This window comes from Apiotrichum porosum (genome assembly GCF_003942205.1).
Source record: "Apiotrichum porosum strain DSM 27194 chromosome Unknown scaffold_3, whole genome shotgun sequence".
NCBI classification, from domain to species: domain Eukaryota; kingdom Fungi; phylum Basidiomycota; class Tremellomycetes; order Trichosporonales; family Trichosporonaceae; genus Apiotrichum; species Apiotrichum porosum.
Window position 1 is genome coordinate 2,049,720 of NW_021167110.1, and position 27,845 is coordinate 2,077,564.

The 27,845-nt window shown below is 59.7% G+C and overlaps 14 protein-coding genes and 1 non-coding gene across 15 annotated transcripts; 4 read left to right on the forward strand and 11 right to left on the reverse strand.

Annotated features, from left to right (window-relative positions):
• Positions 1–117: 117 nt before the first annotated feature.
• EHS24_006338 (uncharacterized protein) lies at positions 118–3,244 on the forward strand (the record flags this gene model as incomplete). The annotated part of the gene is made up of 10 exons (XM_028621807.1): positions 118–723; positions 784–830; positions 875–1,286; positions 1,322–1,714; positions 1,817–1,831; positions 1,870–2,163; positions 2,201–2,555; positions 2,591–2,734; positions 2,773–2,944; positions 2,986–3,244. The coding sequence occupies 10 exons, from the start codon at positions 118–120 to the stop codon at positions 3,242–3,244; spliced, it is 2,697 nt and encodes an 898-aa protein (XP_028478259.1).
• Positions 3,245–3,363: 119 nt separating this feature from the next.
• Positions 3,364–4,507, reverse strand: EHS24_006339 (uncharacterized protein; the record flags this gene model as incomplete). Its single annotated transcript, XM_028621808.1, has 2 exons — positions 3,364–3,686; positions 3,727–4,507. 2 exons carry the CDS (start codon positions 4,505–4,507, stop codon positions 3,364–3,366), a joined length of 1,104 nt encoding a protein of 367 aa, XP_028478260.1.
• An 833-nt stretch (positions 4,508–5,340) lies between these two features.
• EHS24_006340 (uncharacterized protein) lies at positions 5,341–6,477 on the reverse strand (the record flags this gene model as incomplete). Its single annotated transcript, XM_028621809.1, has 1 exon — positions 5,341–6,477. The coding sequence occupies one exon, from the start codon at positions 6,475–6,477 to the stop codon at positions 5,341–5,343; it is 1,137 nt and encodes a 378-aa protein (XP_028478261.1).
• A 282-nt stretch (positions 6,478–6,759) lies between these two features.
• EHS24_006341 (uncharacterized protein) lies at positions 6,760–7,710 on the reverse strand (the record flags this gene model as incomplete). Its single annotated transcript, XM_028621810.1, has 1 exon — positions 6,760–7,710. One exon carries the CDS (start codon positions 7,708–7,710, stop codon positions 6,760–6,762), a length of 951 nt encoding a protein of 316 aa, XP_028478262.1.
• A 292-nt stretch (positions 7,711–8,002) lies between these two features.
• EHS24_006342 lies at positions 8,003–8,088 on the forward strand. The gene has a single exon. It is a non-coding gene; the product is annotated as a tRNA-Ala (tRNA).
• A 278-nt stretch (positions 8,089–8,366) lies between these two features.
• On the reverse strand, positions 8,367–9,359 carry EHS24_006343 (uncharacterized protein; the record flags this gene model as incomplete). Its single annotated transcript, XM_028621811.1, has 2 exons — positions 8,367–8,794; positions 8,966–9,359. The coding sequence occupies 2 exons, from the start codon at positions 9,357–9,359 to the stop codon at positions 8,367–8,369; spliced, it is 822 nt and encodes a 273-aa protein (XP_028478263.1).
• A 388-nt stretch (positions 9,360–9,747) lies between these two features.
• EHS24_006344 (uncharacterized protein) lies at positions 9,748–11,001 on the reverse strand (the record flags this gene model as incomplete). Its single annotated transcript, XM_028621812.1, has 1 exon — positions 9,748–11,001. The coding sequence occupies one exon, from the start codon at positions 10,999–11,001 to the stop codon at positions 9,748–9,750; it is 1,254 nt and encodes a 417-aa protein (XP_028478264.1).
• Positions 11,002–11,402: 401 nt separating this feature from the next.
• EHS24_006345 (uncharacterized protein) lies at positions 11,403–12,395 on the reverse strand (the record flags this gene model as incomplete). The annotated part of the gene is made up of 1 exon (XM_028621813.1): positions 11,403–12,395. The coding sequence occupies one exon, from the start codon at positions 12,393–12,395 to the stop codon at positions 11,403–11,405; it is 993 nt and encodes a 330-aa protein (XP_028478265.1).
• A 392-nt stretch (positions 12,396–12,787) lies between these two features.
• EHS24_006346 (uncharacterized protein) lies at positions 12,788–13,822 on the reverse strand (the record flags this gene model as incomplete). The annotated part of the gene is made up of 1 exon (XM_028621814.1): positions 12,788–13,822. One exon carries the CDS (start codon positions 13,820–13,822, stop codon positions 12,788–12,790), a length of 1,035 nt encoding a protein of 344 aa, XP_028478266.1.
• A 290-nt stretch (positions 13,823–14,112) lies between these two features.
• Positions 14,113–15,350, reverse strand: EHS24_006347 (uncharacterized protein; the record flags this gene model as incomplete). The annotated part of the gene is made up of 4 exons (XM_028621815.1): positions 14,113–14,899; positions 14,947–14,994; positions 15,035–15,299; positions 15,344–15,350. The coding sequence occupies 4 exons, from the start codon at positions 15,348–15,350 to the stop codon at positions 14,113–14,115; spliced, it is 1,107 nt and encodes a 368-aa protein (XP_028478267.1).
• A 273-nt stretch (positions 15,351–15,623) lies between these two features.
• On the reverse strand, positions 15,624–16,548 carry EHS24_006348 (uncharacterized protein; the record flags this gene model as incomplete). The annotated part of the gene is made up of 2 exons (XM_028621816.1): positions 15,624–16,379; positions 16,441–16,548. The coding sequence occupies 2 exons, from the start codon at positions 16,546–16,548 to the stop codon at positions 15,624–15,626; spliced, it is 864 nt and encodes a 287-aa protein (XP_028478268.1).
• Positions 16,549–17,381: 833 nt separating this feature from the next.
• Positions 17,382–18,609, forward strand: EHS24_006349 (uncharacterized protein; the record flags this gene model as incomplete). The annotated part of the gene is made up of 2 exons (XM_028621817.1): positions 17,382–17,985; positions 18,191–18,609. The coding sequence occupies 2 exons, from the start codon at positions 17,382–17,384 to the stop codon at positions 18,607–18,609; spliced, it is 1,023 nt and encodes a 340-aa protein (XP_028478269.1).
• Positions 18,610–18,986: 377 nt separating this feature from the next.
• BET5 (TRAPP subunit bet5) lies at positions 18,987–20,061 on the forward strand (the record flags this gene model as incomplete). Its single annotated transcript, XM_028621818.1, has 4 exons — positions 18,987–19,018; positions 19,094–19,444; positions 19,559–19,775; positions 20,008–20,061. 4 exons carry the CDS (start codon positions 18,987–18,989, stop codon positions 20,059–20,061), a joined length of 654 nt encoding a protein of 217 aa, XP_028478270.1.
• Positions 20,062–20,257: 196 nt separating this feature from the next.
• EHS24_006351 (uncharacterized protein) lies at positions 20,258–23,850 on the reverse strand (the record flags this gene model as incomplete). Its single annotated transcript, XM_028621819.1, has 3 exons — positions 20,258–21,448; positions 21,496–23,769; positions 23,821–23,850. 3 exons carry the CDS (start codon positions 23,848–23,850, stop codon positions 20,258–20,260), a joined length of 3,495 nt encoding a protein of 1,164 aa, XP_028478271.1.
• A 1,070-nt stretch (positions 23,851–24,920) lies between these two features.
• Positions 24,921–26,764, reverse strand: RIB1 (GTP cyclohydrolase II; the record flags this gene model as incomplete). The annotated part of the gene is made up of 2 exons (XM_028621820.1): positions 24,921–24,946; positions 25,012–26,764. 2 exons carry the CDS (start codon positions 26,762–26,764, stop codon positions 24,921–24,923), a joined length of 1,779 nt encoding a protein of 592 aa, XP_028478272.1.
• Positions 26,765–27,845: the final 1,081 nt, after the last annotated feature.

Here is a 27,845-nt window from a genome sequence, read left to right on the forward strand (position 1 = left end):
ATGTTTCAGAATCCAATGTGTCACGTGATTTTGTCTAGATGACGTCGGATGAGTCGACTCCTCGGTCATTTGTTGATGTCCAACGCAGACAACAATGTCGCCGTCGTACCTCCAACCATGCCGCCAAAGCGGGGTCCGCCAGCGAGCTCGATAGCGGCGAGTAAGAAGGCCAAGACGGGACAGGCATCCATTTCGTCCTTCTTCTCCCCCCCTCGCAAGGCCGCTCAGATCGGAAACGCCAAGGGCAAGAGTCGGCAGCGGGAGCCAAGCGTGATCAGCATATCTGACTCGGACGACGATGTGATAGCTGTGGACCAGCCACATGCTCCTTCCAACTCCAAGGAATTGGAGAGTGATGAGGCCATGGCGAGACGGCTCGCTCGTGAGTGGGCTCAAGCGGACGGGGTGCACGAAGCCGGCGATGGCGAGGTGGAGGTCGTGCTCGCCACCGACGAGGCGACGGAAGCCAAGATGGAAATGAACATCAAGAGCAATTCCCCAGCACCACCTCCGACCCCCCCGGTCAAAGTTCACCCTCTGTTCGCTGGATCCGATACAAAGCCCAAGACTCCCAACAAACCACTTCTATCACCCACCAAGCCCCTGGCCCAACACAACGCTCAGGCAGGCCCATCTCGACTGGCACCGCTCGGCCGAGCCGACCCCGCACCCGCGATCGATTTCGACATCGACTCTCTCCTCTTCCGTCCGGAGGAGGTCGATGTTAGTCGATGGCCCAAAGGACGACTGCCATACTCAGTGCTCGTTGGCGTATACGTTCAGGTCGCCTCGACACGCTCTCGCCTGACGATTGTGCGGGTCTTGACCAAGTGAGCTGTCGGTACCACCCTGACAAACTGTAGCTCACTCTCAGTTTTCTGCACCTTCTCTTTGTGGTAGCTCCTCAAGACCTGACTCCGACACTATATCTCCTCTCCAACCACCTCCGACCCGCATACCTTCCCTGCGAGCTGGGTGTCGGTTCCATGGTCCTGTCGAGAGCAATCAAGGAAGTCTCCGGCCTCCAAGGCAGCGACCTCAAACGCCTCTGGAACAAATACGGTGACCCAGGTGATGTTGCATATGAGGCCAAGAGCAACTTGCGCACCCTTGTCACTCCCGCTCCGCTCGTGGTACATGATGTGTATGCGCGTCTCCTCAGCCTCGCAGGCATCAAGGGCCAACAGAGTGGTAAACTCAAGGGCGACGTCGTCCGCAAACTCATGGTCCAGGCCAAAGGCGACGAGGTGCGATATCTCGTTCGCTCGCTGGTGGGAAACTTGAGGGTAGGTGGATATCCCAGAACGAGCTGAACCGCCAGATCGGTGCTGTCCGCCTCACTCTCCTCACTGCGCTCGCTCGGGCGGTGACTCTAAAGGCTTACCCTCGTGACCGACTGGGTGCCGTACTGCCTCTACCCCTCAAGGGCAAGAAACCGACAGACCCGGCACGTGAGGCTGCAGAAGCGGCGTGCATGGGGTCTGTCCGGCTCGTACGCCGTGTCTACGTCCGTCACCCAAATTACGGTGACATGGTGCGCGGTCTCGAAAGTGGGCTAGAAGATCTCGAGGCGCGCGTACCTCTGAGTGTGGGTATTCCCATCTCACCGATGCTTGGCTCCATCACGCGTTCCATCGATGAAGTGTTTGCGCGCCTCGGCTCGCTGCCTTTCACCGCCGAGACCAAGCTGGACGGCCAACGCCTCCAAATGCACGTGCGTACCGACGGGCCACAAGGCGAGGACGACGGTGGTGGCCGATGGGTGGAAGGGGAGGGAGGAAGGGTTTGGGTTCGACTTTTCAGTCGACATCTCGAGGACATGACCGAAAAGGTGAGCAGCTTGCCTTCATGTCTGCCAGCTGACAACAGTATCCGGACGTTTGCTCTCTTGCTCTCACCCTTGTTTCCCGTTTGCTGAGGGATTCGCCGGCTTCGTTCCCCAGTTCAGCATCTTCCCCCTCCGACGCTGTTGCCGACCTTCTCAAAACCAAGCAAATCACATCTCTAATCCTTGATGCGGAGATTGTGGCCGTCGATAAGGATACGGGTGCCAAGCGTACCTTCCAGGAGCTCACCAATCGTGCCAAGAAGGACGTCAGAGTCGAAGATATCAAGGTGGTTGTGGAGGTGTGCGCATTTGACCTTATGCTCCTGAACGATGTCGTGAGTTTATTTGCTTCTTGGCGTGAACTGACATCAGCCTCTCCTATCGTCGCCGTTTTCCCATCGCCGGCATCTCATGCGCACCCTTCTTCCCTCATTCGCGGACACGACCAACCCTATGCTGGCACGCTTCTCGCATGTGGTCAGCATCGACTCGGCAGACATCAACGGCCCCGCCGATTTGCGCAAGTTCTTCGACAGCGTAGTCGAGCAAAAGGCCGAAGGTCTCATGGTCAAGCTTCTCGAAGGCGAAGTAGGTGCCATAGACGATGTCATCGACGTGGATGCCGGCGAGGAAGAAGCGGCGCCTGGTGACAAGTCCCGCAAGAAACCTCTCCCGGCGACGTACGAGCCGGACCAGCGCTCAATGGGCTGGCTCAAGGTCAAGAAGGGTGAGCTCGTGGCCGCTTTCTAAAACTGACAGTAGACTATCTTGAAGGCCTTGGCGACTCGCTCGATCTGGTCCCCATCGGCGCGTGGCATGGCATGGGCCGTAAGGTGGCATGGTGGTCCCCCATCCTTCTGGCAGCACGAAACCCCGAGTCTGGAGCCCTCGAGGCAGTGTGTAAATGTGGGCTGACCATCGATTACGATTTCAGCTGACCGTAGGCATATCCGGCTTCTCGGATGCTTTCTACAAGGCTCTTCACCTCCGATATCCACCCGAAGGCGAGCCGGACATGTGCACTCGTGCTGGTCCCCTCGGATACATCGAGACTGGCGGCCTGGTCCCAGACGTGTGGTTCAATCCGAGCGAGGTGTGGGAGATCCGAGGCGCCGAGTGGGTCTGCTAACCGCGCGTTCAAGCTGACTCACATGCAGCATCACTCTTTCACCTGTATACCCGGCAGCAGCAAGTTACCTTGGCGGCGAGCGCGGCTTATCTCTCCGTTTTCCCCGCTTCATCCGCAAGCGTGATGACAAAGGACCCGACGATGCGACCACCACAGAAGAGTTTGCGGACATGTTCAGGCGACAGATGGCGCGGCCACCTGCTGAGAGGGTGGTCGTGGTTGCTGGACGGGAGTCCGATGGGGAGGGTGAGCAGGAGGATGAGGAGAACGAGGAGGGAAGAACTTAACATGATGGAATAACGAAACACGGTATGTTAACAGAAATGGCCGCCACAAAAGACAAAAGCGACCCGCGTAACGAGAGACGAGAACAACACGCATGCATACTGATACACCTGATAAGATATCAAGCCATCGAGCCTCCATTGTCCGTGTTGACGAGCACGAAGCGGAACCTGGGCTTGCCAGCGCGGAAGTCCTCGATGGCGAGGTTGACGTCGTCAAAGTTGTACTTCGTAATCCACGGGCGGATGTTGTGCTTGACCGCCAGATCGAACATCTGGCGCAGCTCGTCTGGTGAGCCGATGGCCGACGCCGCGACGCCCGAAGCTCCCATGAGCAAGGCCATAGGGCTGAGAGTGAAATCCTTCTGGATCAAGCCGAGCACGACGAACGTGCCACGCGGGCGAAGGAGGGGGATGTATGAGCTGGCCTCAAGCTCGGGAGGATCTTTAGTCAGCCCGGATCCTTGGGTCCCTGTGCAACTCACTGATGGTGCAGATGATGAGGTCAAGCGACCGCTCGTGTCCTTTAAAGTCGGAGGCGAGGTCGGAGCTGGTGGAGATGTACTCGTCGGCGCCAAGCGCGAGCGCATCGTCCTTCTTGCCAGTGCCGCGCGAGATGGCCGTGACGCGCGCACCCATTGCCTTGGCGAACTGAATGGCGAGGTGTCCCAGGCCACCAATGCCGACCACGCCGACGCGCATGGCGCGCGTTCCCACACCGTAGTGCAGCATCGGGGAATAGACCGTCACGCCCGCACAGAGGAGCGGGGCGGCCACAGCAGGGTCGAGCCCGCTGGGAATCTTGACGGCGAAACGGGACGGGCCACGCCAGAACTTTGCGAACCCGCCATGCGGGAATTCGCCGTCGGCCGGGCCGCGCTGGTACTTGCCAAAGGGGAGCGAGATGGAGAAGGTGTTCTTGGCGCAGAACTGGTCGTTGTGCTCCTCGCAGAACTCGCAGGTCCGGCAGCAGTCGGATTGGGCACCGATGCCGACAATGTCGCCAACCTTGATGCCCTCCGCCTCGGGGCCAACGGCGACGACCTCACCGACGACTTCGTGTCCGTACACCGCGTTCTCGACGAGGGGACCGCTTTCGCCGTCGAGCGCTGTCACGTCCGATGCGCACACACCGCAGTAGAGCACCTTGACGTCGACGTCGTCCGCGGCGGGGGTCTTGGCCGGGATGTCCCGTTCCTCCAGCGTGGCTGGAGACGAGTTGGCGACAGGGGTCCACGACTTGATTGACTTGGGCTGCAGGGACATGTTGGGGTGGAGTTTGAGATGGTGTTAAGGCATCAGTAAGAACAGTTGCCTTATATCAATCGCCGCGGCCCTCGCGTCCCTCCACACACTTCAACGACATCCTCCGTCGCCGACGGTCATGGTAACCGAACACACCGCTTTGTTCCCCACCCGGGTGTGGGGTGTGGAGCCATTCAAGGTTTGACAAGACACAAAAGTGTAGCCACCTCCACCACTTCATCGGCCTCCTCCACCACCAGCTCGGCCACCTCCACACGCACCATATAGCGACGTCGTCGGCGGCGGCCGGAGTAGATAATCCGTGGATGGTCCGTCGATAATCAGCAGATAATCCGGATATGAATTTCACGGTCACAGCGCAAGTGCATGTGTGTCCTCTGGCCTCTGGGCTGCAATGATATACTGTATGCCATGTCATACCTAGCACTTGGGCAACTACACTAGCCATGTTCATTCTCTTTCAAGTCAAAAGCTCGCTGCCACAACCGTTGCCGTGATCGAAGTCGCGGGATACATCGAGACGCTGCACGGTCTCCAAGTCCATGTCCTGTACCGTCTTGGGGCACTGGTTCGTACTGAGACGAGTGACTGAGGGTATAGGAGCCTTCTGAAACCCAACTAATGTGGATGTGATGAGCGCGAACCAGTGCGGCCGTGGCAGACGCTGTGTGTATGTGAGAAGCAAATCACGGATAACGGACACTGCGACATGATGATGCATGTCATCTTCCTGGTTCTCCTCCTGGGTATGTACATGCTACTTGAGATTATGGGCGACCTGGGCATAAAGGTATGAACGGCGAGGATTTTGTCCCACCCCCAGGACAAACCCTTCACGTGGCATCCGAGTCTGAGACGTCTCCTTCCACCTCACTTCCCACTTCGCCCTCATCGTCGCTTCCCCAAATATCCAACAAGGTGTAGGCGTCTTGAGATGGGGGCGCTGGAAGGTCGCCATCGGTATTGTTGTGTGCTCGCAGGAGGTGGGCGAATTCGTGGTCGCCGTCGTTCTGGCCGAGGAATGGGATGACGGGGCCTTGGTAGAAACGTTCGACGCTCTCGAGGCTGATGTTCTGGACGCCGGTGGCAATAGCGTACAGGTCCCTGGTGAGGAAGGCGGCGAGCTTGTACTTCTTCCGAAACTCTGTGTCACTGATGGCGAGGAAGCTCCTGACCAGCAGCTTGATTTCGTCCAAGCCGACCAGGGTGTACCACGCGTCACTCCATTCGAGGAAGGTGGCGGTGGAGGCTGCGAGCTTGTTCCTGTCGACCTTGTTGACGAACGAGCCCACCTGGGAACCCAATTCGTAGCTAGGGAAAATCACAGTCACTTCCTTGACAGTTGCAGGAAGGGTGTAGTTGGCAGGTGTGTACCAGTTTCCGCCGCGCATGTTGATGACGACTTTGGTGACACCGTCGGGAATCTTCTGGAGAGAAGCAGTGTGATAGGCGAGTTGGGCTGGGATGGGATTCAAAGGGTTCATTCCAATGTCGCTGGTGAACAGCACGAGGGTCTTGCAAGGAATGAAGAAGGGAGAAAAGGCGCCAGTCATTGGATCCGTGGTGATGCGGTACGTTTCGAGGTTGGGGAACATCTGGACGAGGCGTCCAAGGTGCTGAGGGTGGATGTAACCCTCCAAATCCAGAACCCGCGTGTGCTGGGTGAAAGACTTGATGTTGTCCTGGTCCTTTTCGTCGCTCGTGAGGTCGATTCCTTCAAAACCAGGAATGTGGCCGCCATAGGGGGAACGGACAAGCAGATGGTCGTGGTCGTCTTCTGAGAGGGGGTACAGAGCGAGGTGGTGCACCAGGAGAGGGGTAATGTAGTCGCAGAAGTAGTGCGACGTGGCACGGAACGCGAGGAGGGCGGACCAAGGAGCGTGTGCGAGGATGAGCTCGGCGATGTGGGGGAGTAGGGCGTGATCGATGCGGATGGGGCCTCGAAGCCGCTTGGATCTGCGGAGGACCATGGCGATGGGAAGCTGTCAGAGAGAGAGAGTGTGTGTAAATGTAAGTGCGAATGAAGAAGTGTATGATGAGAGAAGGTGGGTGAAAGAAGCAAAGCGAGTCCAGTCAGCTCCGACGACACAATGCGCCCTCGTGAACGGGGTGGAGGATTGGCATCACCAGGCAGGTGCAACGGTCGGGACAATTGCATGTCACATATGAAGCAGCCTTTCGTACTCTGCATACTGGAAAGGGATAGAACACCCTTGGACTCGTCTTGCTTCTTCACGCCCGCCGCATGGACTTCAGCAGTCATCTCCACCAATGTACTCAACCACCTCTGTCTCAATGTTGTCCACTTCGCCCGCGTACTCCTCCAATGTACACAGGCGGACGTGGCGGAGGATTCGAGCGATGTCTGGATACAGGTTCTTGATTGTTGGATCGAAGTGTTTGACAAGCTCGCAATAAAGGGCTATGCCTAGTTCGTAAGGCGGTGAGGCCTCGTTGAGGCCGACCAGGGTGTAGTGAATCTTGGGGGTGCCGCGAGTGAGGAGGAGGACGAAATCTTTGACAATCTGCGACTTGTCGATGCTCGTCTGGAAAGTGCCAGCGCGGGCATTGTGCTTGAACCAAGGGAAGACCACGACCACGTCCCTGACAGTGTTGGGCAGATTGAAGACGTTGAAGTGCTCGATGATTCGGCCGTTGCCACCCCTCATGTTCAGAACGAGTTTGGTCACCCCGGCGGGGACCTTGCAGCATGAAGCGTAACGAGGCGAGTCTTGATTGATGCGCTCGGAACAGAAGAGGACAAGCGTGTTACAGGGGACGGGAAATTGCGTCGTATGTTCAGTGTCCCTCTCTGCCCATCGTGTGTTGGTACGGTACGTCTCAACGTTGGGGAAGGCCAAGGTCAGGTGTTCCATTTCCTCGCTGGGCTGGATGAAGCCCGTAACCTCGATAACCTTGGTGAAAGCGGTGTAAAGCTTGATCCTAGAGACCTCTGAATCGACGGCCTGGGGGTTGACGTTTACCATATGGATGGGGCAGGATGCGAGGGTCGCGGTGCGAAAGAAGAGCTCTTGTCCGAAGCAGCCAAAGAGAATGACATGCTCATACTGCTTGGCCAAGAGGCGGGCACGGAGACGCTTGCAGGTCCTCCCCCAGACCGCGCGAGTTGGCCATGGAGTGTGGGAGACGATGAGGTCGATGATGTGGGGGAAGGTGTTGTAGTCCAAGAGTGGCGGGGGCATGGTGTATGTTGTTGAGTAGTGAGTGATGGAGAGTAAGAACGATCGGTCCAGTCAGCTTATGTGTGGCAATCCATGTGTGGCATCAGCCGGTTCGATTTTGGACCATGAGTCGCATCCATCTCAGCTCATCCCTGTCACGAAACCGCCTCCACCACATGGATCCAACCAAATGTTGACTTGATACTTAGCTTTTTCTCATACCTCTTATGCAGATGCACGCAACCACAAGTTGCGCCGATGCATGCTTTCCTGTCTGCGTTCGCAATGATGCCAAAAATAAACTTACGTAATCGGGCGTGTAGCTCAGTTGGTAGAGCGTGTCATTAGCATGTCTACCCCTACTTGACAAGGTCTTTGGTTCGATTCCTAACTCGTCCACTACGATTTCATTTTTGGGCCAGGTAGGGCCCTATTTGCGTACCCAGAGGAAGGCAAGACCTGGGCACCTTCAAGGTGTGTCCTATCCATCAGTCTTGTACCACCGCGACAGCAACATGTGCGCCTGCTCCTATTCCTTCTCTCTTCTCTGTCAATGTGCACTGTGGACTAACATGCTCTCGTTTCATTCTCCAGCTACCACGTTTCGACGGACTGGAATCCCCACACTTGCCATGCAGACTGCTGGCCACCTATCACACATGTACTACGTCCCCTCCTCAGTCCTCCTCCACATCACATTCGAAATACTGGACGGTCTCGAGCTCGATGTCCTTGACTCCCTTGGCGTATTCGTGCTTGGTGAGAACTGTAACTTTGTCGAGTGCGTCGTTTATATCTTCCTCTGGTTCCTCCCAAAGAATGAGCTTGTCCCGCAGTCGTCGGCGTACGTCGTAGTCTCTGGACGTCGCACATTCCTCGAGTCCAACAAAGGTGCAGCGAAACTTGGGGTCGCATTGCAAGGGAGACGTCAAGTTGATGGGAAAGTCTTGGTCGAAGCCCACGAAGCCGTTTGGCCCGCAAAGCGTGTAGTTGGCGTAAATGATCAAATTTGTACCATAGGTATATTGGCCGAGGCGGTAGTTTCCCAAAGTACAGGGGTTACCGCCGGAATGCTGTTCAAATTTAGGACAACCTTGGCCCCCTCCTCCGGAAGGTCAGTCCACACGCTATTCGGGAGACAGTCTTGGCTTGTGCCTCGTATGCGAAGTATACCATTGGGCTCGTATTCCCCATGGTCGCCGCAGTCGTCGAACAGAACGAGGGTTTTGCAGGGAAATGGGAAGTAACACATGTAGCTGTGGTTCTCCCGATCAACGATGAGGCGCAAGGTATCGAGGCTTGAGAATCCCAGCGAGGTGAGTAAGATTGTACTTGTTGTCGACGTAGCCTTCAATGTCGACAACTGTCGTATGTCTGGTGTAGGGCTTGACACGAGCGATCTCGCGGTCCACGTTCTTTTCACAGATACGGATACGGTCCAAGCCGGGAAGACGGCCCCAAGGTGTTGTGACCTCGACGTAGGGGTTACCGTACCCCTCGAACCCTCGGAGCTGGCGGAGCATGATGTGTTGACTCTGGACACGGCGGACAGACTCGAGGAGCGTCTTGCACGTCAATCGGCAGGTACTGAGGACTGGCCATGACGCGTAGGCGAGGATTAGGTCGATGATATGGGGGTAGAAGCGGTAGTCGATGGCTTGCGTGGCCATGGTGGTATCGAGCAAATGTGTGGATGGATGAGAGGATGGGATGTGGGAAGGAAGGCGGACCCGAACACATCGAGAGGGCGGGCTCGTGGGAAAGATGGGACAGACGGCGTGAGATCCGTTTCCATGCCTTGAGCGTGATTATCACACCGACCTTATTCAATAGATCGCAGATGCAAGGATACATAGCTGCAGCGGTTAGGAACCTGGGTGAGAATACCTATGATACCGGTTCACAGTATGATTGCTAAATGCCACATTTACTCACATCGTCGGTGGCACACGCTGTGCGGATTGCTGGCTTATGTGCAGCCGCTACTCTACTCCACATTTACTACGTCGTCTTATATATACAACGGCACCCTCGTCCGTCATCATCCTTGTGCCGACCTCAGAATCCGACGTCATAGCCACCAAAGTCACTGTCATCGCCACCGTAGCCATCAAAGTTACCGTCGTCGGGATAGTAGCCATGAAGCTCATCGTCGTAGTCGTAATCATCGTCATCAAAGTACCCGATTTCATAGTCGTCGATGTCACTGTCATCGTCTCCATCGAGGCGCTCGACCGTCTCAAGGTCAATGTTGTCCACTGTCTTGGCGTACTCGGCCTTGGTAAGAACGGTGACGTGGTCGAGGTGCTCGTCGATGCGTTTCTCCTGGTTGATGCAGTCGTCGAAGTGGTAAGACGTCCTCATGTAGGTCCACAGGAGGAGGTTCATCCTGTCGAAATCCTCTCCCGCCTCCTCGGCGCCCACGAGCGTGTACTGAGCTCTGGTCGAGATCAATTCTGCCGTGTCCATGACGACGATGTTTTCGTAAAAGCTGCTGAACGATCCCTCGGTAACGTTGATTCGATACTTTGGATAGACTAGCACAAAGTCTTTGACCGTCTCGGGAAAGTTGGAGATGTCGTCAAACCAGTCCGCGACGGGGAAGTCACTGCCGCGCATGTTGACGACAATTTTGGTCACTCCTTCAGGAAACGCGCCGCTCGGGAGGGCTGTTGGGCGACGGCCGAGGTCGTCTTCTTCGTCGAGCTCATCGCTCACCTCGTTCTGGTCGTTGTCGTCGTCGTCGTCATGTCCTTCGATTTCATAGTCTTCATCGATTTCGTCGTCTCCGTCGTCCTCGTCGTCTTCGTCTTCGTCCTCGTCAAAGGAATCGTAGTCGAGTCCTCCCTGGTCGTCGCTGTAGAAGATGACAAGCGTCTTGCAAGGAAACGGAAAGAGCGGATCACATGTTTTGAGGCCCCTATCAGTGGTGAGACGGAAGATGTCGAGGTTGGGGAATGCATCCGCAAGGAGGGTGAGGTCGTCGGCTGGTCCCACGTTCCCCTCGAGCTCGAGGACGCGCGTGTGCGAGGTGAAGGGCTTGATACGAGCAACCTCGTCCTTGATATTGTCAATTTTGATACAGATGCCTTCGCGAAGGCCAGGGATACGTTGCCCCCATAGACTCCTGACGGACAAGTTGCCGTCCCAACCGCGGTGGAGTGCAATATGTTGGCCCTGCAAACGAGTAACCTCGTCGCGAACGGCCTTGCATGTCAAACGGCACGTGGCGAGGTCGGACCACGAGGTGTAGACTAGGACGCGGTCTATGATGTGGGGGAAGGCGTTGTAGTCGAGGGTGGCTGTAGGCATGTTGAAGTGATGAGGAGTAGGAGAGGAAAGTGGACGCGCCAGCTGAGCGAACGTGTTGGACGCGACAGTGCGGAGACGGAAGCAAAATCTCTGGTGTCTTAACGACCCCGTCCACAGTGCACACCCCCACTGTGCCCTATGCACCGCACAACAGTAGGCAAGACGTTGGCAGCCGTTGGCAACGTTCCCCATTCGCAGGCTGATTACAGTTGGCTCGCCAAGGATGCATACCACAGGCGTCACATAGTCACATCGGCATTCATGTCGCTAATCGGTATTCTACAAGTAATCTCGGTAACTGTCTGACCCCTTGGCAGGGACATCCATGTGTCCTACTCCCGCTTGGTACTTGCTGCCTCCCACTTGCTCATCGCCTGACTTGTTTGCCCCTGTCTCACTCCTCAGCGGGCACGGTAGATGTGCTCCACCGTCTCCAGCTCAATGTCCTTGACGCTCTTGGCGTACTCGGCCTTGGTGCGGATGCGGACGTGGTCGAGCCTCTCATTGATGCACTCTTGCTTGCTCTTGTCGCCCGTAAACTCCCACCGTCCAAGCTGGGCACGCATATGTTGGAGCATGTTGAACCCACGGGACGCCTCGTCGAGTCCCACAAGCGTGTACATCGCGTCCGTGCCGACCAGCTCGACCGTGTCCATGACGATGATGGGAGCAGTAAAGTTGAAGAACCTGCCCCTCGCTTTGCCGAGCTCGTAAAACGGAAAGACGATGACAAAGTCCTGCACCGAGGTGGGGAAGTTGAAGATGCAAGGGAAGAAATCGGCCACAGGAACGTCGTCTCCCTTCATGTTGACCACAGTCTTGCGCACGCCTTCGGGAACGGCAGGGATGACGCCTTCGGGGATTATCTTGTCCTCGTCGTCAAAGTCTTCATAGTCCGAGTCAAAGTCGTCGGCATCGCGCATGCCTCCAGGGTTGGGTCCGTCCTCGTTGTAGAAGATGACCAGGGTCTTGCACGGAAGAGGGAAGTAGGGCGTGAAACTCTGGTCGAGAGGGTCCGTGATCGCGCGATACGTCTCCAGGTTGGGGAAAGCGGGCGCAAGGCGAGTCAGGTTGATGTTGCCACCCACGAATCCCTGCACGTCAAGAACCGTGGTGTGGTCGGTGAAGAGCTTGATGCGGGCGAGCTCCTTGGCCATGTCGCCCCTGAAGATAATGCTGTAGAGTCCCGGAAGGCGGCCGAGAGGAGTGCGGACGAGAAGTTCGTCACCTACCAAGGGCGACAGGATCAGGTGTTGGCTCTGTATGGCCGCGACCGAAGCGCGGAGGCCCTTGCACGTAGCTCCGACAGCGCCCAGAGCGCTGTAGGGAATGTGCGAGAGGATAAGCTCGATGATATGAGGGTGCGCGGAATAGTAGAGAACCGAGGTGCCCATGGTCGTGGAGTGCTGTCCGTTGACGTTGGGAGTGGGTGTGAAAGGGAAGGAAGGATGGTGCGCAACTGGTGGCCCTTTTGCGTGAGGCGTCGCGATCGGCGATGTTGATCTGTCCTATCAACACGTGACTCTGGTGGGCCGCACGTCGCAGGCCACAAGTGTTTTTATCGTGTGGACAAGCAGTCAGCCCTACGCTTGGCATGCACAGAGAAGGGTGGAAACGTACCAAACTGCCGACAATTCACAACCCCCGGCGCCTACAAACTCGTCCAGTCTCGAACGGGGAAACTGCAGCACAGACATATGCGATTCATCTTGGTGGCTGCATGTACAGAGACAGACGTGAGCTCAGCCACGCTCCTTTTCTCCTCGATCACAGATATGCCCATCTTTCAATCCTTGTTGTGACTTTTCTTTGTTTTGTCAAGCTCAACCTGGGTCTCAAGTTCGATGTTTTGAACTCCCTTGGCGTATTCGTCCATCGTGAGAAACTTCACGTGTTCGAGGATGTCGGCGATACAATCTTCCTTGGCTTTCTCCTCCGTAAAGCTGTCCGACAGCCTGTGGCGCAGGGCTTTGTGAAGAGTAGCTTGACAGGTGTCGTCGACCCCCACAAGTGTGAATGTCACATTCAGGCGGGTCACTCGGCGGTCGAAATCCGTACCGTCGCCTGTGAAGTGTAGGGGCCGCACGCTTGTGTTGTATCTTTGAAAGATGATGACAATGTCCTCGATGGACGGAGGGACGTTGCCGATACACGGGAAGCCGTTGTCGTTGGGTTGGAGCCATGGCACGAAATGGTCGACGTGCATCGTATCCAACCACCAGTTGAGCACAATCTTGGTAACTCCTGGCGGTATCGCTGGCTCCACATTGGCAGGGGTGCATTGACTGCAATGATATGGGTCCCACGCGATATGGGCTCCAGGGTTGGGAACAGTGTCAGTGTCGGCCAAAATGACCAGAGTGTGGCATTGAAAGGGATAGTAGGGGGTGTAGTTGAGATACACGACCTCGTTGTTATTGAATCCGATGCGTTCCTCAGCGATGCGATACATTTTGAGGTTGGGGAATGCGCTGGCCAGGAGCGTGAGGTCGTTGTCTGGGCTGACGAATCCTTCCATGGTAAGGACAGTCGTGTGGACGGTGTAGCGCTTGAGCTCAGAGATCGCTTTGTTGACGTCGGGTGTGCAGTAGACACCATTCAGTCCCGGGAGTGGGCCGTACGGCGTCGTTACGCTGAGGTACGTGCAATGTTTTCCGTCCCCAGGACTCAGGATGAGGTGTTGGGCCTGTACCTTGGCGACAGCGTTGTGGAGGCCCTTGCATGTCATACGGCAGGTGGCGAGAACTGGCCGAGACGCATAGGTGAGGATGCGATCGATGATGTGCGGGAACACGGTGTGGTCGAGGGTGACGGTGACCATGGCTGGAAACCGAGTAGGCGGCGGAGTGCCGCACAGCGTTGGAAGGGTGAGAGGTGGAGTGAATGGAAGGTGTGAGAATGAGAAGACTGTGTGGAAGGGAGTGACTCGTGAAGAGGAGAGCGCGAGGGTGTTAGTGGTGTCGCGTGGTGGGCGCAGTGTGACGTGTGGCAGATGGATGGGCATGTAAGCGTCAGTCACTGTCGCTCTATAAAATCTACTCCAGCGCTCCAACCGGCGGTCCAAACCTTTCCTCGGCCCTATGGGCCTCGGGGGTTCTCCCTCTTCCTCCTCTACGCCCGCCAGACGTGCATGACGTGGTCGTAGAACGAGCACGTCGCCACAACGCTCGTTTCCCCGTCGTCCCGGCGGCACCAGTCCGCACCATACCCGAGTGTCCCAGGGAACGTCTTGACGACCTCGCCCTCGGCATCTGCAAACTCGCCCGCGGCAAACGCGTCGCCGAGGTGGACGACGCCAAAGCCGCCGTGCATGCAGGCATTGAGGATATCGCCTTTGCGCGCGCTCGAGGGGTGCCAGCGCGTGCGCCAGATACCGCCGGGCATCTCGACCTCGAGTAATGGCCTGGTGGGGTTACGCGCGTCGAACAGCCGCAACTGGGCGTCGTAGCTGCCCACAGCCAGCAGGTGCTCGGTGTGCGGACTGGGCGCGATGGTGGTCACGCCGCCGTCGAAGCGGCGGTTGACAAACGTCGGCATGTCGGGGATACGCACGTCCCAGCGCTTGAGCTTGCAGTCGTCTCCGCCCGACCAGACCGTGCTGGGGTCGCTGCCGTCCCACGCCGTGATCCACGGCTCAAAGTCGTGCGCGGCCCATTCCGACGAGACCTCGAGCTCGCCCGTGGCAGTGCGCACCAGGTGGGCAAGCGAGCCGTTGGACAGCGACGTGATGACCTCGCCGCGGTTCAGGCGCGAGTGGTCGAGCGAGAGGACGAGGGTGGATTCGTCTGACACTTCGAGTTTTTGGGTCTGAGTCAATGTCGAGTCGGCGAGGGTGTACAGTGTCAGACCGCCCTTGGCGTCCGCGACGCCGAGCTCGGGGGCGGTGGAGAGAGGCGACCTGGGAGTCAGTATGTCTAGGGAAGAAGTCAAGTGCTCGTGACGTACCACTTGGCATCCAAGATGGCGGCAGTCTCGATCCTCTGTACCTCGGTTCTGCCGTCAGGAGTTGTCCCTTCAACAACAGGTTGCTCACGGTGTCTCGTCCTCTAGTGAGAAGAGGTACAGGCGCCCGATGCGGGGAGCTGGAGGGGTCACCTCCTCCTCTTCATCGTCCTCATCGTCATCCTCGTCATCGGCTTTTGCTGTCTTGGGTCCCTCCTTCTTCTCTTCCTTCTCCTGCTCTTCGGGCTTGAGGAGCTGGTACGTTCCGCACGTAAACCACCGTTCGTACCCAGGCGTGGGGCAGAACTCGATCGAGTCAGCCGAGTAGAGCGTGTCCACCTGGGCCAGTGACTGTGCTGATTCGTCAGTTACGTCAAAGGATGTAAGGTAGCGGACATACCTTCCATGGTGGGTTGGTAGTGGTGAGAGATGGAGTGCATTGGAGTGTTCACAATGTGGAATAGGCTTGGAAAGTTGGCACGGGGATTTTGGGCCCCGCGGTTCGTGCCTTGAATTTGTTGTCAATGTTGGCCAGGCCACCCAGCGGCCACTGACCAGTGGGCCAGTGCTACCTTGGCGCTGCCTCTTGCAGTTGAATATATATACATGCTCATCTATTTAACTTGTCTATAGTGTGCGGTGACATTGGGGCTCGTAGAGGAGCCGGGGAGACCGCCCGCTTAGTAGCGAGGGGCCTCCTGGGTGGGCGCCTCCTTGTACTGGTTCTCGACGTCCTGAACCGAGCTGTGCTCCGAGTGGTCGTTCTCGCCGGGGAACATGGCGTTCATGTTGATGGCAAGGAGAGGAACGACAGCAAGGACCTCCATGGCAGCCTGGAGAACGTAAAAGGCGGCGTGGGAACGGACGGCCGAGTCGGGGTTGGTGCTGAAGATCTGGACGATGCGGTAGACGGAACAGATGGTGCAGACGGCGCAAACCCAGACGAGGAAGGCGGTGCCGCGGGTGTTGAGAGTAAAGTGGAAGTGGGTGTAGACGACACCGAGGAGGGTGATGACCACGACAACCATGGAGAGAATGTACGAGACGCGGCGGAGGGCGTTGATGGTGGTGGTCGAGGTGTCGTAGCTCATCATGGACGCGCCGACAACGGCGGTGATGACGGCAGCGAGAAGGACGAGCTGGCAGATCTTGGTGAGTGTGGCGACCCAGCGGGGGCGGTCGGCCATGGACACCTCGGAGAGAACGTGGCGCTTCCAGAGCTCGATGATGGGCGAGATGAGGAAGAGGAAACCGATCGAGACGAGGACGAGCTCGCCAATGAGTTCGTTCTGGCCATACGAGGTCTTGGCCATGATGCCGCGCATGATCCAGGTCGCCAAGCGCGTAGAGACGAAGAGGGTGGGGCGGATCAGGAGAAGGGTGCGCGACTCGCGGCGGAACCAGCGGTAGGTGACGACTGGGATGAGAGCGGCATACTGAGGGGTGGTTAGCTAAAGTGCAGAGTGGCTGAGAAGTGCTGTTGCTTTGTCAACTCACGACAATGGCAAAGATGATCGACGGAGCAAGGTCCGAAGAAATGGGGAAGCCACCGGTGAAGTTGAGCTCGTTGAGGTAGGCTTCGGTCTGCTCTGTGGAAGACGACATTGTGGTTTGGGGTTGAGGGGTGGTGGTGGTGGTGGTGGTGGAGGAGGAGGAGTAGGAGGAGTAGGAGGGAGGTCGAGTGTAGGCAAAGTCAGAAGGTGTGTGGGCCATCATCTTGTCCTCGACACCGCTGGTTATTTATACCACATTGTCTCTTGGCTCTTTTTTTGGCGTCACAAACAACAAACTACTGGGAACCGACAGATCAAGCGCGCGAGAAGCAGCCTGTGCCTGTCCGGCTTCCATGAACATGATGCACGTCGCACCGCGTTCAGGTCACCGAGATGGACAGGGAGCGATGGGAACCGAAACCGCAAAACCACGCGCTATCTTAAGATTAGTCGTAGTGAAGCGGCCAGGGTTAGTTAGTCATTGGCGTCAGTGGGGGTGAGCTCGGCAGCGTCGCCTTGTCGGCACTGCGCAATGTGGAGCTGTGGGGTCAGACAAGCATGTCCAGCATGCAGCATGACGAGGAGTGTGGGTGAAACGGGTATCAGTGCACAGGGATGGATAGCTGCGGGCGGTGTAATGGGATGGCACACACAGGCACGCTGCACGCGGCCAACCAGTGCGCACAGAAATGGGAACCGAGACCGCTCCCGCGACCGACCGGAACCGAGGCGCGCCTATTACAGTTGGTCCCCACACAAGGCGTGAGAGAGTGCATTTCCTGTTAATTAGCAACTATCCCACGGTATGGCCAGTATTCTAGGCGCGCGCGTCCACCAACCCCACACGGTGTGCCTCCACCATCTGCCGAGAGACCCGTCATTGCCACATTGTCTCTGTCTTTTGTCCGTTTCGTCGTCGTCTCTGCACCACCTCCCACAACCACCATGGCATTGGCGCTCTGCCGCGCACCCTGCTGCGCGACCTCGTCCCGCGTGACGCTCGCAACAGTGGCGACGGCGGCAGCAGCGACTCGCCGTCGTCGTTTCGTACCAGTCTCGAGACCACTGTCGTCGGCGCCGACCGCTCGGGCACTCGCCTCCAACCTGGGCAGTCCGCGCGCACCCGCATCCGACGCCGAGTCCGAGTCCGTGACGCTGTCGTCGCTGAAACCTCTGGCCGGCCCCGTCTCCGTCCCATTCTTCACCCCAGGCCCCACCCTCGCCCCGCGCCCGGGCCACGGTATCGGCGGCGCGGGCCGCGGCGGCACCGACGCCGAGCCGGACCCGCACCACCACAGCTCGCCGCCAGACCCCACGTCCGAGGCAGAGGTGGACGACCGCGAGTGGGAGATGCGCGTCGCGCAGGGCATGATGCATCTCCGCGATACGCTGCCGTTACTGTTCACCGAGGCGTCGTCCAAGGAGCTGTTCCCAAACGACATTTACTCCAAGCACATTGTCCTCCGGATGCCGGTCCCGTTTCCGCTCAAAGTGTCGAGTCTCCAGGCGTACGCCATGGTCTTCAACATTGCACGCAACGGCATGCAGGGTGAGTTGTGGTGTGCTGCGGGGGGGTCTGGGACCATGCACACGTCGCACCCACTTGAGGCGGCTGGGTGTGCGCAACTGTCGCCGAAGTTCGGAGCAGGCTACGTCATACCGACGAGCCAGACGTCCTGACCCATATCCTTTCTGTCCCGTTGAACAAGACATGCTTGCGCCTCCCTTGAACCATCCCAACTAACTCTCCCCAGCCCTCCACACAGACCTCAACGCCGACCTCGAGCGCATGACATTCTCCGCCGCACCACCACCCACCTCGCCCGCCGCCGCCGCGCGCGAAGCCCTGCTCGGCAAGGCGCCCGCCCACCGCCAAAAGCAGATCCGGGTCCTGCTCAACGTGACCGGCCACCCGCGCCTGCCGCCGCACAAGGAAGCGTCGTGGCACGCGTCGTCGCTGTACACATTCTCGCCATACTCGGGCCTCATCTCCAGCCACGAGGTGGAGACGATCCGACCACTGCCTGGAGAAGGTGTCACAGACCAGCTCATGAAGGCGCTGTTGGGATGGACGAACCGCCAGGGAGTGGCCGAGGGGGCTCTGGCCGGGCCGAGGATCACGGATGTGCATTTCGAGAATGACCATGTGGTGCGGTCTGGCGAGAAGAAGTGAGACGCAGTGGGCCGGAGGGGAAGGGAAGATGAGTTGAGAGTTGAGGGTAATCTGTGTAGGGTTATGGGTTTTATGATGGATGAGCACTCCTCCTTTTCATGTCAATAATACTTTGGCCGGAGGCATCAAAACCATCTTGGAGAGGTCGCGTGTGCGCATGCAGCGACGTGCACTGACTGGTACGAACATGGCAAAGCGATGAGACGAGCGCCAGGAACCAACATGGACTATATCGCCCGCCAGCGGTCAGTCACGTGACGTGGCCCTGACACCCACCACGCGCGGTTGTGACGCGGTCGCCATCGAGCTGCTGTCCATCCGCGACATTGACCTCTGCCTCTATCTCACTCTTCTCCCCTGCCAACCCCGCGCCCACCATGACAATCTACTCACTATACATCTTTGACCGGTACGTCCCTGCCTCAGCTAGTACCTTACCCCCGGCGGCCCCAAAGCTGATCCTCCCGGCGTCCCTCCCCCCCAGCCACTGCGACTGCGTCTACTACCACGACTGGCACCGCACGCGCCCCGTCCGCGCGGGACCCAACGACCGGCCAGGCGTACACCGCCTGCCGACGGCCAGCGGGCCCGGTGCGCGCGAGAGTATCTTCAGCAACGCCAATTCCAACTCGAACTCGGCGAGCGGCAGCGGCAGCCAGCAGGGGCTAGGCATGGGCCAGCCGGGCCAGCAGCAGCAGCAGCAACAAGGTCCCGCGCCGCAGGCGAACGGCACCGGTGCGGCGAGCAAGCGCGGCCTGCCGTTTGACGAGGAGGCCAAGCTCGTGTACGGCGTGGTCCTCAGTCTGCGCAACATGGTCAAGAAGCTGTCGGGCAAGTGAGTACGAGTACGAGTAGGAAGCAGGAGAAGCCGGGTGGCAGCTGAGCGCGCGCATGGGACCGACAGCTGACACCGTTCCTCTCCTTTCCTTTTCCTTTGCTCGCGCTCCAGGGACGACGAGCAGTTTACATCGTACAAGACATCGCAGTACAGGTTACACCTGTACGAGACGCTCACGGGATACAAGTTTGTGCTCCTGTCGGACCCGCAGGCCGACTCGCTGCGGTTCGTGCTGCGACAGCTGCAGACGGGGCCGTTTGTCGACTATGTGGTCCGCAACCCGCTCGTGGACCTGGATTCGCGCACGCAGGGCATCGATAATGACCAGGTGGGTGGCCGTGGCCGTGGGAGGGGTGGGGAGGGCAGGGCAGGGGAGAGGCTGGATGAGACCCTCGGCGTGCACTTGAACGCGCGTCGGTTGCCCAGTACATGTCTGACAACCGGCTCACCGGCTCATTCGCCCTTTGGTTACAAGAGCACGAGAGCCGGCCGGCCCAACAGCGCTCCCTCGTATCTGCCTCGCATCCCCCGACCGAGACCTTGCTGACGCTCGCTCCCAGTTCCGCACCGCCGTCGACCGCCATATCCGCTCGCTCACAATGTTCGGCCCATGAGTCCGAGTCCCTTCCTTGGCATAGATACGACGTGGTGCGTGGTGTGGGAGGGGTGCGGGCGGATATCCCTCGTGCGGCGTGGAGGGCTGAGTCGCGGAGGTGCATAATGCAGCAGCAGGTGTACAGTAGAGTTGCATGACTATGGCTATGTGTCGGCTAGAACCCAGAACCTAGAACCCACGACGGTAGAGGCTTCCTACAGAGGGAGCGACGCCGTGGGCTCCACTTTGGCAGTGACGCCGCGGGCGCGCTTGACCTGCGTGCTCTCTGGCATGGGCACGTCGCCGTCCTCTGCGTTGGCGGCCAAGTCGTCGTCGAGGGCCTTTTCGTCTCCCTCGGCCTCAAACTTCTTCCGGAGGGTGGTGAGCAGCGACTTTTTCAGCTCCTTGGCCGTCTTGTCGTCGCCGGCGCCTTCTCCTGCGGCCGCCCCACCAGCCGCGCCAGCGGCGCCGCCCGCGGCGGGGCTCTCGTCGCCGCCGACCATGTCGTCGAGCTGCAGCTTTGTCACGCCGATACTGAGAATGTCCTCGTCGATCGAGTCCTTGGAGATGAGCTTGATGACCTCGACCTCGCGTTCCTGGCCGATACGGTACGCGCGGTCGGCGGCCTGCCTGTCGTTGTGCGGGTTGAAGTCTTGGTCAAAGATGACGACGACCGACGCGGCCGTCAGGTTGATGCCGACGCCGCCGGCCTTTGTGGATAGCAAGAAGACGGTGATTTCCTCGTCGTCGTTGAAATCGTCCACCAGGCCCTGGCGCTCGTCGGTGCGCGTGCCGCCGTCGAGGCGGATGTAGCGCACGTTCAGGTGGTCGAGGGTCACCTGGAGAATGTCGAGGATCATTGTAAACTGGCTGAAGAGGAGCATGCGCTTGCCGTCGGCGATACACCGGTCAATGTGTTCCTTGAGCGCTTGCACTTTGCCGCACTCGAGGAACGTGTCGGGCGTGAGCGCGAAATGCTCGAGCTCCTCGTGCTCGGTGACAAAGTGGTGGATCTCGGCATCGCTCATGACCTCGAGGTCCTCGATGACATAGTCGAGGCGCGAGTCGCACCACTTGGGCGTGTTCAGACACGCCTTTGCAATCTGCTGGACCTTGGCCGAGTTGTACAGGCGGCGGAAGAGGAGCGGGTGGCTTGCGGCCTTGCGCAGGTCCATGAGAATGTTGGCAGACGAGTTCTTGTCCGCGACCACTTTGCCCTTTGCGGCTTTGCCCTTGGGCTTCTTCTTGCCGTCCTCGTCCTCGTCCGCGACGGCCGCGAGCGCCTCCTCGCTCATCTCGGCCATGGCCTTGCGCGACCGCCGCAGCGTCTCGCGGTACAGGCGCGCCTGGGTTGGCGTCATCTCGCACTCTTGCACGCGCTCAATCTTGGGCGGGAGGGTAAGGACCTGGAGGAGGGTTAGCTCTGCCGCCACAAACGAGATCAACAACCCACATTAGCCTTTCGGCGACGGAGGACAAACGGCGTGAGCATCGTCCGCGCGCGCGACACGCGCTGCTGCGACAGCATGTTGACCTGGCCCTGCGACTGGACCTTGAAGATGGCACGGAGGTACGGCTCGGCCTCGACGAAGATGTCCTTGTGGATGAACATGAGCAGCGACACGAGCTCTTGCAGGTTGTTCTGGACGGGCGTGCCCGTGAGGAGCAGGCGCCACTTGGGGCGAATCGACACCAGGTCCTGGTATCGTTTTGTGGTAAAGCTCTTGAGGGCGTGCGCCTCGTCGTAGACACACGTCTCAAACTCGATTTTCCGGCGGAAAAACTTGAGGTCGTCGTGGCTCGCCACCTGCGTGTACGACGCGAGGACGACCTCGAGCTCGCCATCGCGCGCCTTGCGCTTGAGCACCTCGCGCAGCTCGGCGCGCTCGTTCTGCGAGCCATAGTACGTCTGGACGTCGATGTCGGGCGCAAACCGGTCAAACTCACGCGTCCAGTTTTCGAGTGTCGAGGCCGGGACAAAGATCATGTGCGGGCCCTTTACACCCTTTTCCTTTAGGTACGCCAAGAACGCAATGACCTGGATGGTCTTGCCCAGACCCATCTCGTCGGCGAGGATGCATCCGATCTTGCGCGACCACAAGAGGTTGAGCCAGTTGACGCCGAGCAGCTGGTAGTCCTTGAGCACGGTGCCCTCGCTGAGCAGCGACGGCTGGGTGCGGATGTACGAGCTGAGGATTTTGCGGCGCTTCATGTCCGTCTCGTTGCGCAGCAGTTCCGACACCTTGTCGACGTCGACCTTGACGTCGTTGAGGCCGTCCGACCGCGGCGTGCCCGTCACGCTGCTGCTGAGGGTCGCGGCGCCCTTCCACACCGACAGCGTGTGCGCAATGTCGTTGGCAATGCTCTCGCAGCGGTTGAGGCACGCGTCAATCTGCACGTAACCCTCCATGATCTCGGTGTACTGCTCAAACAGCTTGTACGAGACGCCGCGCGCCTTGGACAGCTTGTGGTACACGTCGTCGGTGCCGTCGTACGGCCGCAGCGAGATGATCCGCTCGGCCTGCTCGTCACTGCACGCAATGGTGCCCGTGAGGACGGACGCCTCGGCGTTGTTGAACGCCTCGAGCGCGGCGCCTTCGGCATCCACCTCGTCTTCATCGGTCGACCGGCGCTTTTTGCGTTTCCGCGTCTCGTCGCCAGACCACGCGTCGCTCCCGCCGTCCGAGTCGGCCTCGGACTCGGACTCGTCATTGTCCGGGTCGCGCTTCTTGTTCTTTTTCTCTTCGCGGTTGGCGTAAATCGTCGACTTTTCGTTCTTTCGCCTCTTGCCACCGTTGGGCCGCGCGGCAGCCGCCTGTGCCATCACGGCCGCGGCGGACGTGGTGCCCGCCGACGCCTGCGGCAGGCCAGGCATGGCAGGGAGCGAGAGCGATGTGGACGCCGAGGGCGGCGGCGCGATCGACGACGAGCTGGGCACCGCGGGCTGGAACGCGAACGCCTGGAGGTTGACCGTCTTGGGAGGCGGGGCCGCGGCGGCGGGCCTGTTGTTGGCGCGGCGCAGCTCGTTGAGCAGCGCCTGCGCGTCGTTCTCGCCGTGGCGATACATGGCCTGCGCAATGTCATGGCGGGGCACGTTGGGGAACTGCGTCATGAAGCGGTTGATGGTCGTCTCGCGCTCGCTGTTGTGCTCGGCCTTGGCCGCCGCAATGAGCTTGGGCGTGCCTCGGCCCTTGGGCTGGAAGCGGCTCACAGCGGCGCCGGAGCGGCTGGGACCCGCGCCGCCAGCAGCGGCGACAAGAGACGCCGCAGCGGGCTTGGTGGGCGACTCGTCGTCGCCGTAGCGCTTCTTGAGGCGCGAAAGCGGCTGTGGCGACGATGGCGAGAAGTCGGCGAGCGACGGCTTGCCCGCTGCCTTGGCTCCGTTGGGGCTCACGCTGGCGGCGGCGCCCGCCACCCCATTTCCGTTCCCGCGGACAGCATTGAGAGTGCCGAGTGGGGAACCCAGTGCGGCCGCGGTGCGGGCGAGGTTGGACGAGGGAATCGCCGTCGAGCCTCGAGGTGCAGGCAGCGGGGCGGGGTACGCGCCAGGCGAGCTGGAGGGTACGAGCACGCCGTTGCCGTTGGCAGGCTGCGGCTCGGGCGTGCCGTTGATGGATATTGGGTGCTCAGCGGTCCCCGTGGGACCCGAGGTGGAGCTGGACATGGATAGCGCAGCAGGTTGGGGAGCAGGTCCGCCCTGCTTCATTGCACGCAGGTTGTCGAGGATCTGAAGGGGGGTGGATCAGCTACAGCTGAGGTGTGAGTGAGGTGTACTTACGCGCCTGCGCTCCGATTCCTTGGCCGACATGTAGGTGGGAAGGGGGTACAAGAATGTGGGAAACGAGCTGTGTCGTGTGTGTGTTGGAATGAGGGAGACCGAGAGATGACAGAAGTATAGAAAGTAGTGTGTGCTCGCGTCGCGTCAAAAACGCCAAAGGCTCCAGATGCGGCCAGGGTGAGGGGAGGGAGCGGTGGCAAATATTATCTCTGGGCCGTTATAAACAACACGGCCGGCGGACGCATTGGGCGGAACGATACAGTGGCCACCGTGGAGATGATCATGTCTGTCAGTCGTCTCTATGTCTAGGTGACATGTGCAACGACAAGGATCACTGCATGCATCTTCATGTTCCGTATGGGGTGTAGTGTCGCATGAACCCGTCGCTACATGTATATTACAGCAGCTGCCACCAGCACCCACCCACGGCTCTCGTCTTCCCTGACAGATGGCTGACCAAGGGCACCCACCCAGACGCGTACACCGGACAGTACAGTTGGTGATCGCAGTGACCGGGGCCAGCAGTGAGGGTGTGCACTTTGAAGTGTTGTGCATGGACCACAGTGGTACAGTGGCCAGCGGGGTATGGTGGATAGACAGGTTGCGGCACCCGTTGCTTTGGATGGACGGTTGACGCGACTCGCGTCACGATCGCGACAACCGACCTCGCTCTCACCATCCAAACCGCCAGCGGTCAGCGTCTGCCAGTCCTCTCGCTCGCCCCCATCCCATGGCCCCATCCCGGCCCCCGTCGACTGCCGCCGCCGCCAAACCTTCAAACTTATAACTCATGCGCCTCGTGCTCAGAGCTGCAGGCCACGGGCCACGGATCCACGGATCGATCAGTGCCTGTGCTCGGTAACCCGTACATGAGAGCGTTCCGTGGCGTCGCCTCGCCAAAATGAATGTCTAAAAAGTTGGAAAGAGCAGTAATACGCCTCTCCCTACCAACTCTGCTCGATCAGCTCCACGGTGTGCGGTTTAAACTGAACTGTTGCAAGATGTCCCTACTACAGGTATACAAGATCTCTCGACGCCGAAAAAACATGACCACACCCCGCCCCCGCTTCTGTCTTTGCTTCGCTTTCCTCCTCTCTCGATTACTCGGACTCGGGAATGTCAATCACTAAAAAGGACACCATCTGTCAGCTGCGATTCCATACTAAAACAGCCATCTCAGCCGGCACTCACTGTGACCCATGCGCTCGATCTTTGTGCGGAGGTACTTTTCCAGCTCGGGTCCGCGCGTGGTCGCGGCGCCGAGGAGGCCCACGCCGGCCTGGCGCGCGCGCCACTCGTCATACTCCTTCTCGTCGTCGTCGAGCTCGAGGGCGGCACCGCGCGGCGAGTCGCTGTGGCGGCACTGCCAGTCGCGCGGGACCATGCCGACGCGCTCGGTGATGCGCACACCTTCGCCCTGGAGGCCCTCGACCTTTTCCGGGTTGTTGGTGAGCAGGCGGATACCCGAGGTCTCGACGGCCTGGGCGCCTGCCAGGCCCAGGTCGGCGAGGATCTCGGCCGAGACGGCGTACGTGCGCTCGTCGGCGCCGTGGCCCAGCAGGAGGTTGGCGGTGACGGTGTCGTGGCCCAGGTCCTGCAGGTTGTAGGCGCGGATCTTCTCCAGCAGGCCAATACCGCGGCCTTCCTGGCGCATGTAGATGACAACACCGCGGCCGGGGACGAGGGGGCCGGACGGGCGCGCGCCAGGCGAGGGTGCGCGCGACGCCTCGGGCGTGGGCAGCTGGGCGTCCTGGCTGCCGCTGCTGCCGGTGCTGGTGGTGGTGGTGGTGGGGACGCGCTGGGGCTCGGCAATGCGGCGCATGGCCTCGTCGAGCTGCTCGCCGCAGTCGCAGCGCATCGAGCCGATCGTCTCGCCCGTAAAGCACTCGGAGTGGATACGGACCATGGGCAGGATGTCGGCCTCGGCGTCCGGGTCCGGAGCGTACGTTGCCGCCGTGTGCGGTGCGCTCGGCTGCCCGTCTTCGCCAGCGTGCAGGCGGCCGACGTAGGCGCCACGGACAATACGCTCCATGTCGGTCTCGCCCTCGCGCCACACGGCGTCGAGGGAGCGCGAGCGGATCTCGCGGCGACCCTTGGGCGCGTTACGCCGGGCCTCGGCGCTGAGCTGGATCGGGTCGGTGACAATGGCAAGGTGTTCCTTGTTGTCGGTCGAGTTGTGGTAGAGGTGGAGGAAAATGTCGCCGTGTGGAGTGGGCACACGGGTGCGCGCCATACACCGGACCTGCGGCCTCTCGGCCGTCTTATTCAGCACCAGGCCACGGCCGTGGTAGTAGTTGACGTGGGCCGGCGAGGCGACTTGCAAGACCTGGGAGATGGGGGCCGGGTCTATTGACATGCGCCGCTTGCGCTCCTTGGCAACAGACACCGACGACACAGTGGTGGGAGCAGACGACTCGGCAAGGCGCTCACGTGACGTGGCCAAGGCCGTCGTCGGAGAGACCGAGGCCGACGACGAGGTCGCGGCAGCAGCCTGTGATGCCGTCTTGGACGACTCGGCGAGTGGGGACGTCGCTGGAGCGCCGTTGGCACCCTGGGCCTGCTCGGCCTGCAGCCTCACGCTGCGTGGGGCCTGCTGACTCTTGACGGGTGGAGGGGCCTGGGTACGACGGGCGGGCGACGACGGCCTGCTCTGGTCGCAGGTCGCATATGCGCCTGGGGTGAGGGACGGGGCCATGCCGTGGCCAAAGTGGTGACGGGTGAGGGTGTGCGATCCAGCACCTGCGAGGACGGCGGAGAGGAGGAGCGAGTCAATGGCCGTGTCGCGGCGGGGAAGGTTGGCCTTTTTCCGTGCGCCGTTGGCAGCCGTGCCGGTGGGGACGGAGATGGGGGGGACGTCTGCGGTGAGGAGGGAGAGGATGTCGAGGTCTGCCTGGGAGACGAGTGTCGATGCAGAGGAGTGGTGGGCTGGAAGGACCGCGGGCATGATGTGTGCCGTTGCCGGTAAAGAGAAAGAGCGAGATGAGATGTGGAGTTGGGGGGGTGAGGGTGGGTGGGTGGGCGAGGCGAGTCAAGCCAGACGGGCGAAAAGCGGGGAAGACCGAGCAAAGGGTGTGGGTGGGTTTTGGCGAGAGAGGCCGCCGGGGACGGGGATGGGGGTGAGGCTGGTTGGAATGGGAGGGAGGGAGGTTGGAATGCAGGTGAGTGTGCTGTATGCAATGGGTTAGTTGGTGTGAGGAGAGTAGAGAGAAGAGAGAAAAGATAAAATGTCAACGTCGGCTATGCATATGGGGGAGGGGCCCATGGCGAACGATGAGCCCAAAACGCTGCGACGACGTCTTTCGTCACTGATCACTCATCTCCGTGTGTCCGGGCAAAAGCGAGTATGAGTGGGCAGGTCGGGTGCAGCCGACGCGGAATGGCCGCGCCCGTCTGTCTCTCTCTGCTTGTTCATCGTTTCGTGTCCTCGCGCGGCCTTGCGGTTACTCAGCCGTCCCACCTGCAATTCCTGCTCTAAAGCAAAACTCTGGTTTTCCGTTTCTATCGGTTTCCGCGGGGCCGGCATTCGCATTCCATCGCTCTCTATGTCCCCTTTTTGCCTCCGTCTCCTTGCCCCGGCTCGGACTAGCCGACAAAGGTCTCATATGGCCTCATCCACGTCGGAAATCACCGCACACGGCCTGGCCGCGGTTGGCTGGGGTGGTTCACCGCGGGCATTGGTCGGCCGCCCCCCCCCCTCCCCATGTGGTCTGTGTTTGCGGGGAAAGCTCGCGTATGTTGCTGACTGCTCCTCGGTCAGATCCCGACGGAAAAGAGACGACCTGGGATTTCTGACCAAGAGAGGACCTGAGCGGTGACTGCGGATCCTTTTTTTTCAACGGGCAAACGGTGAACTCCCAGCGTGGGAGAGTTGGGCCGTCATATAAGTCACCTGTCGGCAGACACATCCGGACGACTGGTTTCTCTCGGCGCGTCATCACACTTTCTCTTCCACATCATCCATCGTCTACCTCTCTGCACACCATCGTCGCCAGCGGGAGGAGCCACCTGCATGGGTGTCTTGTACA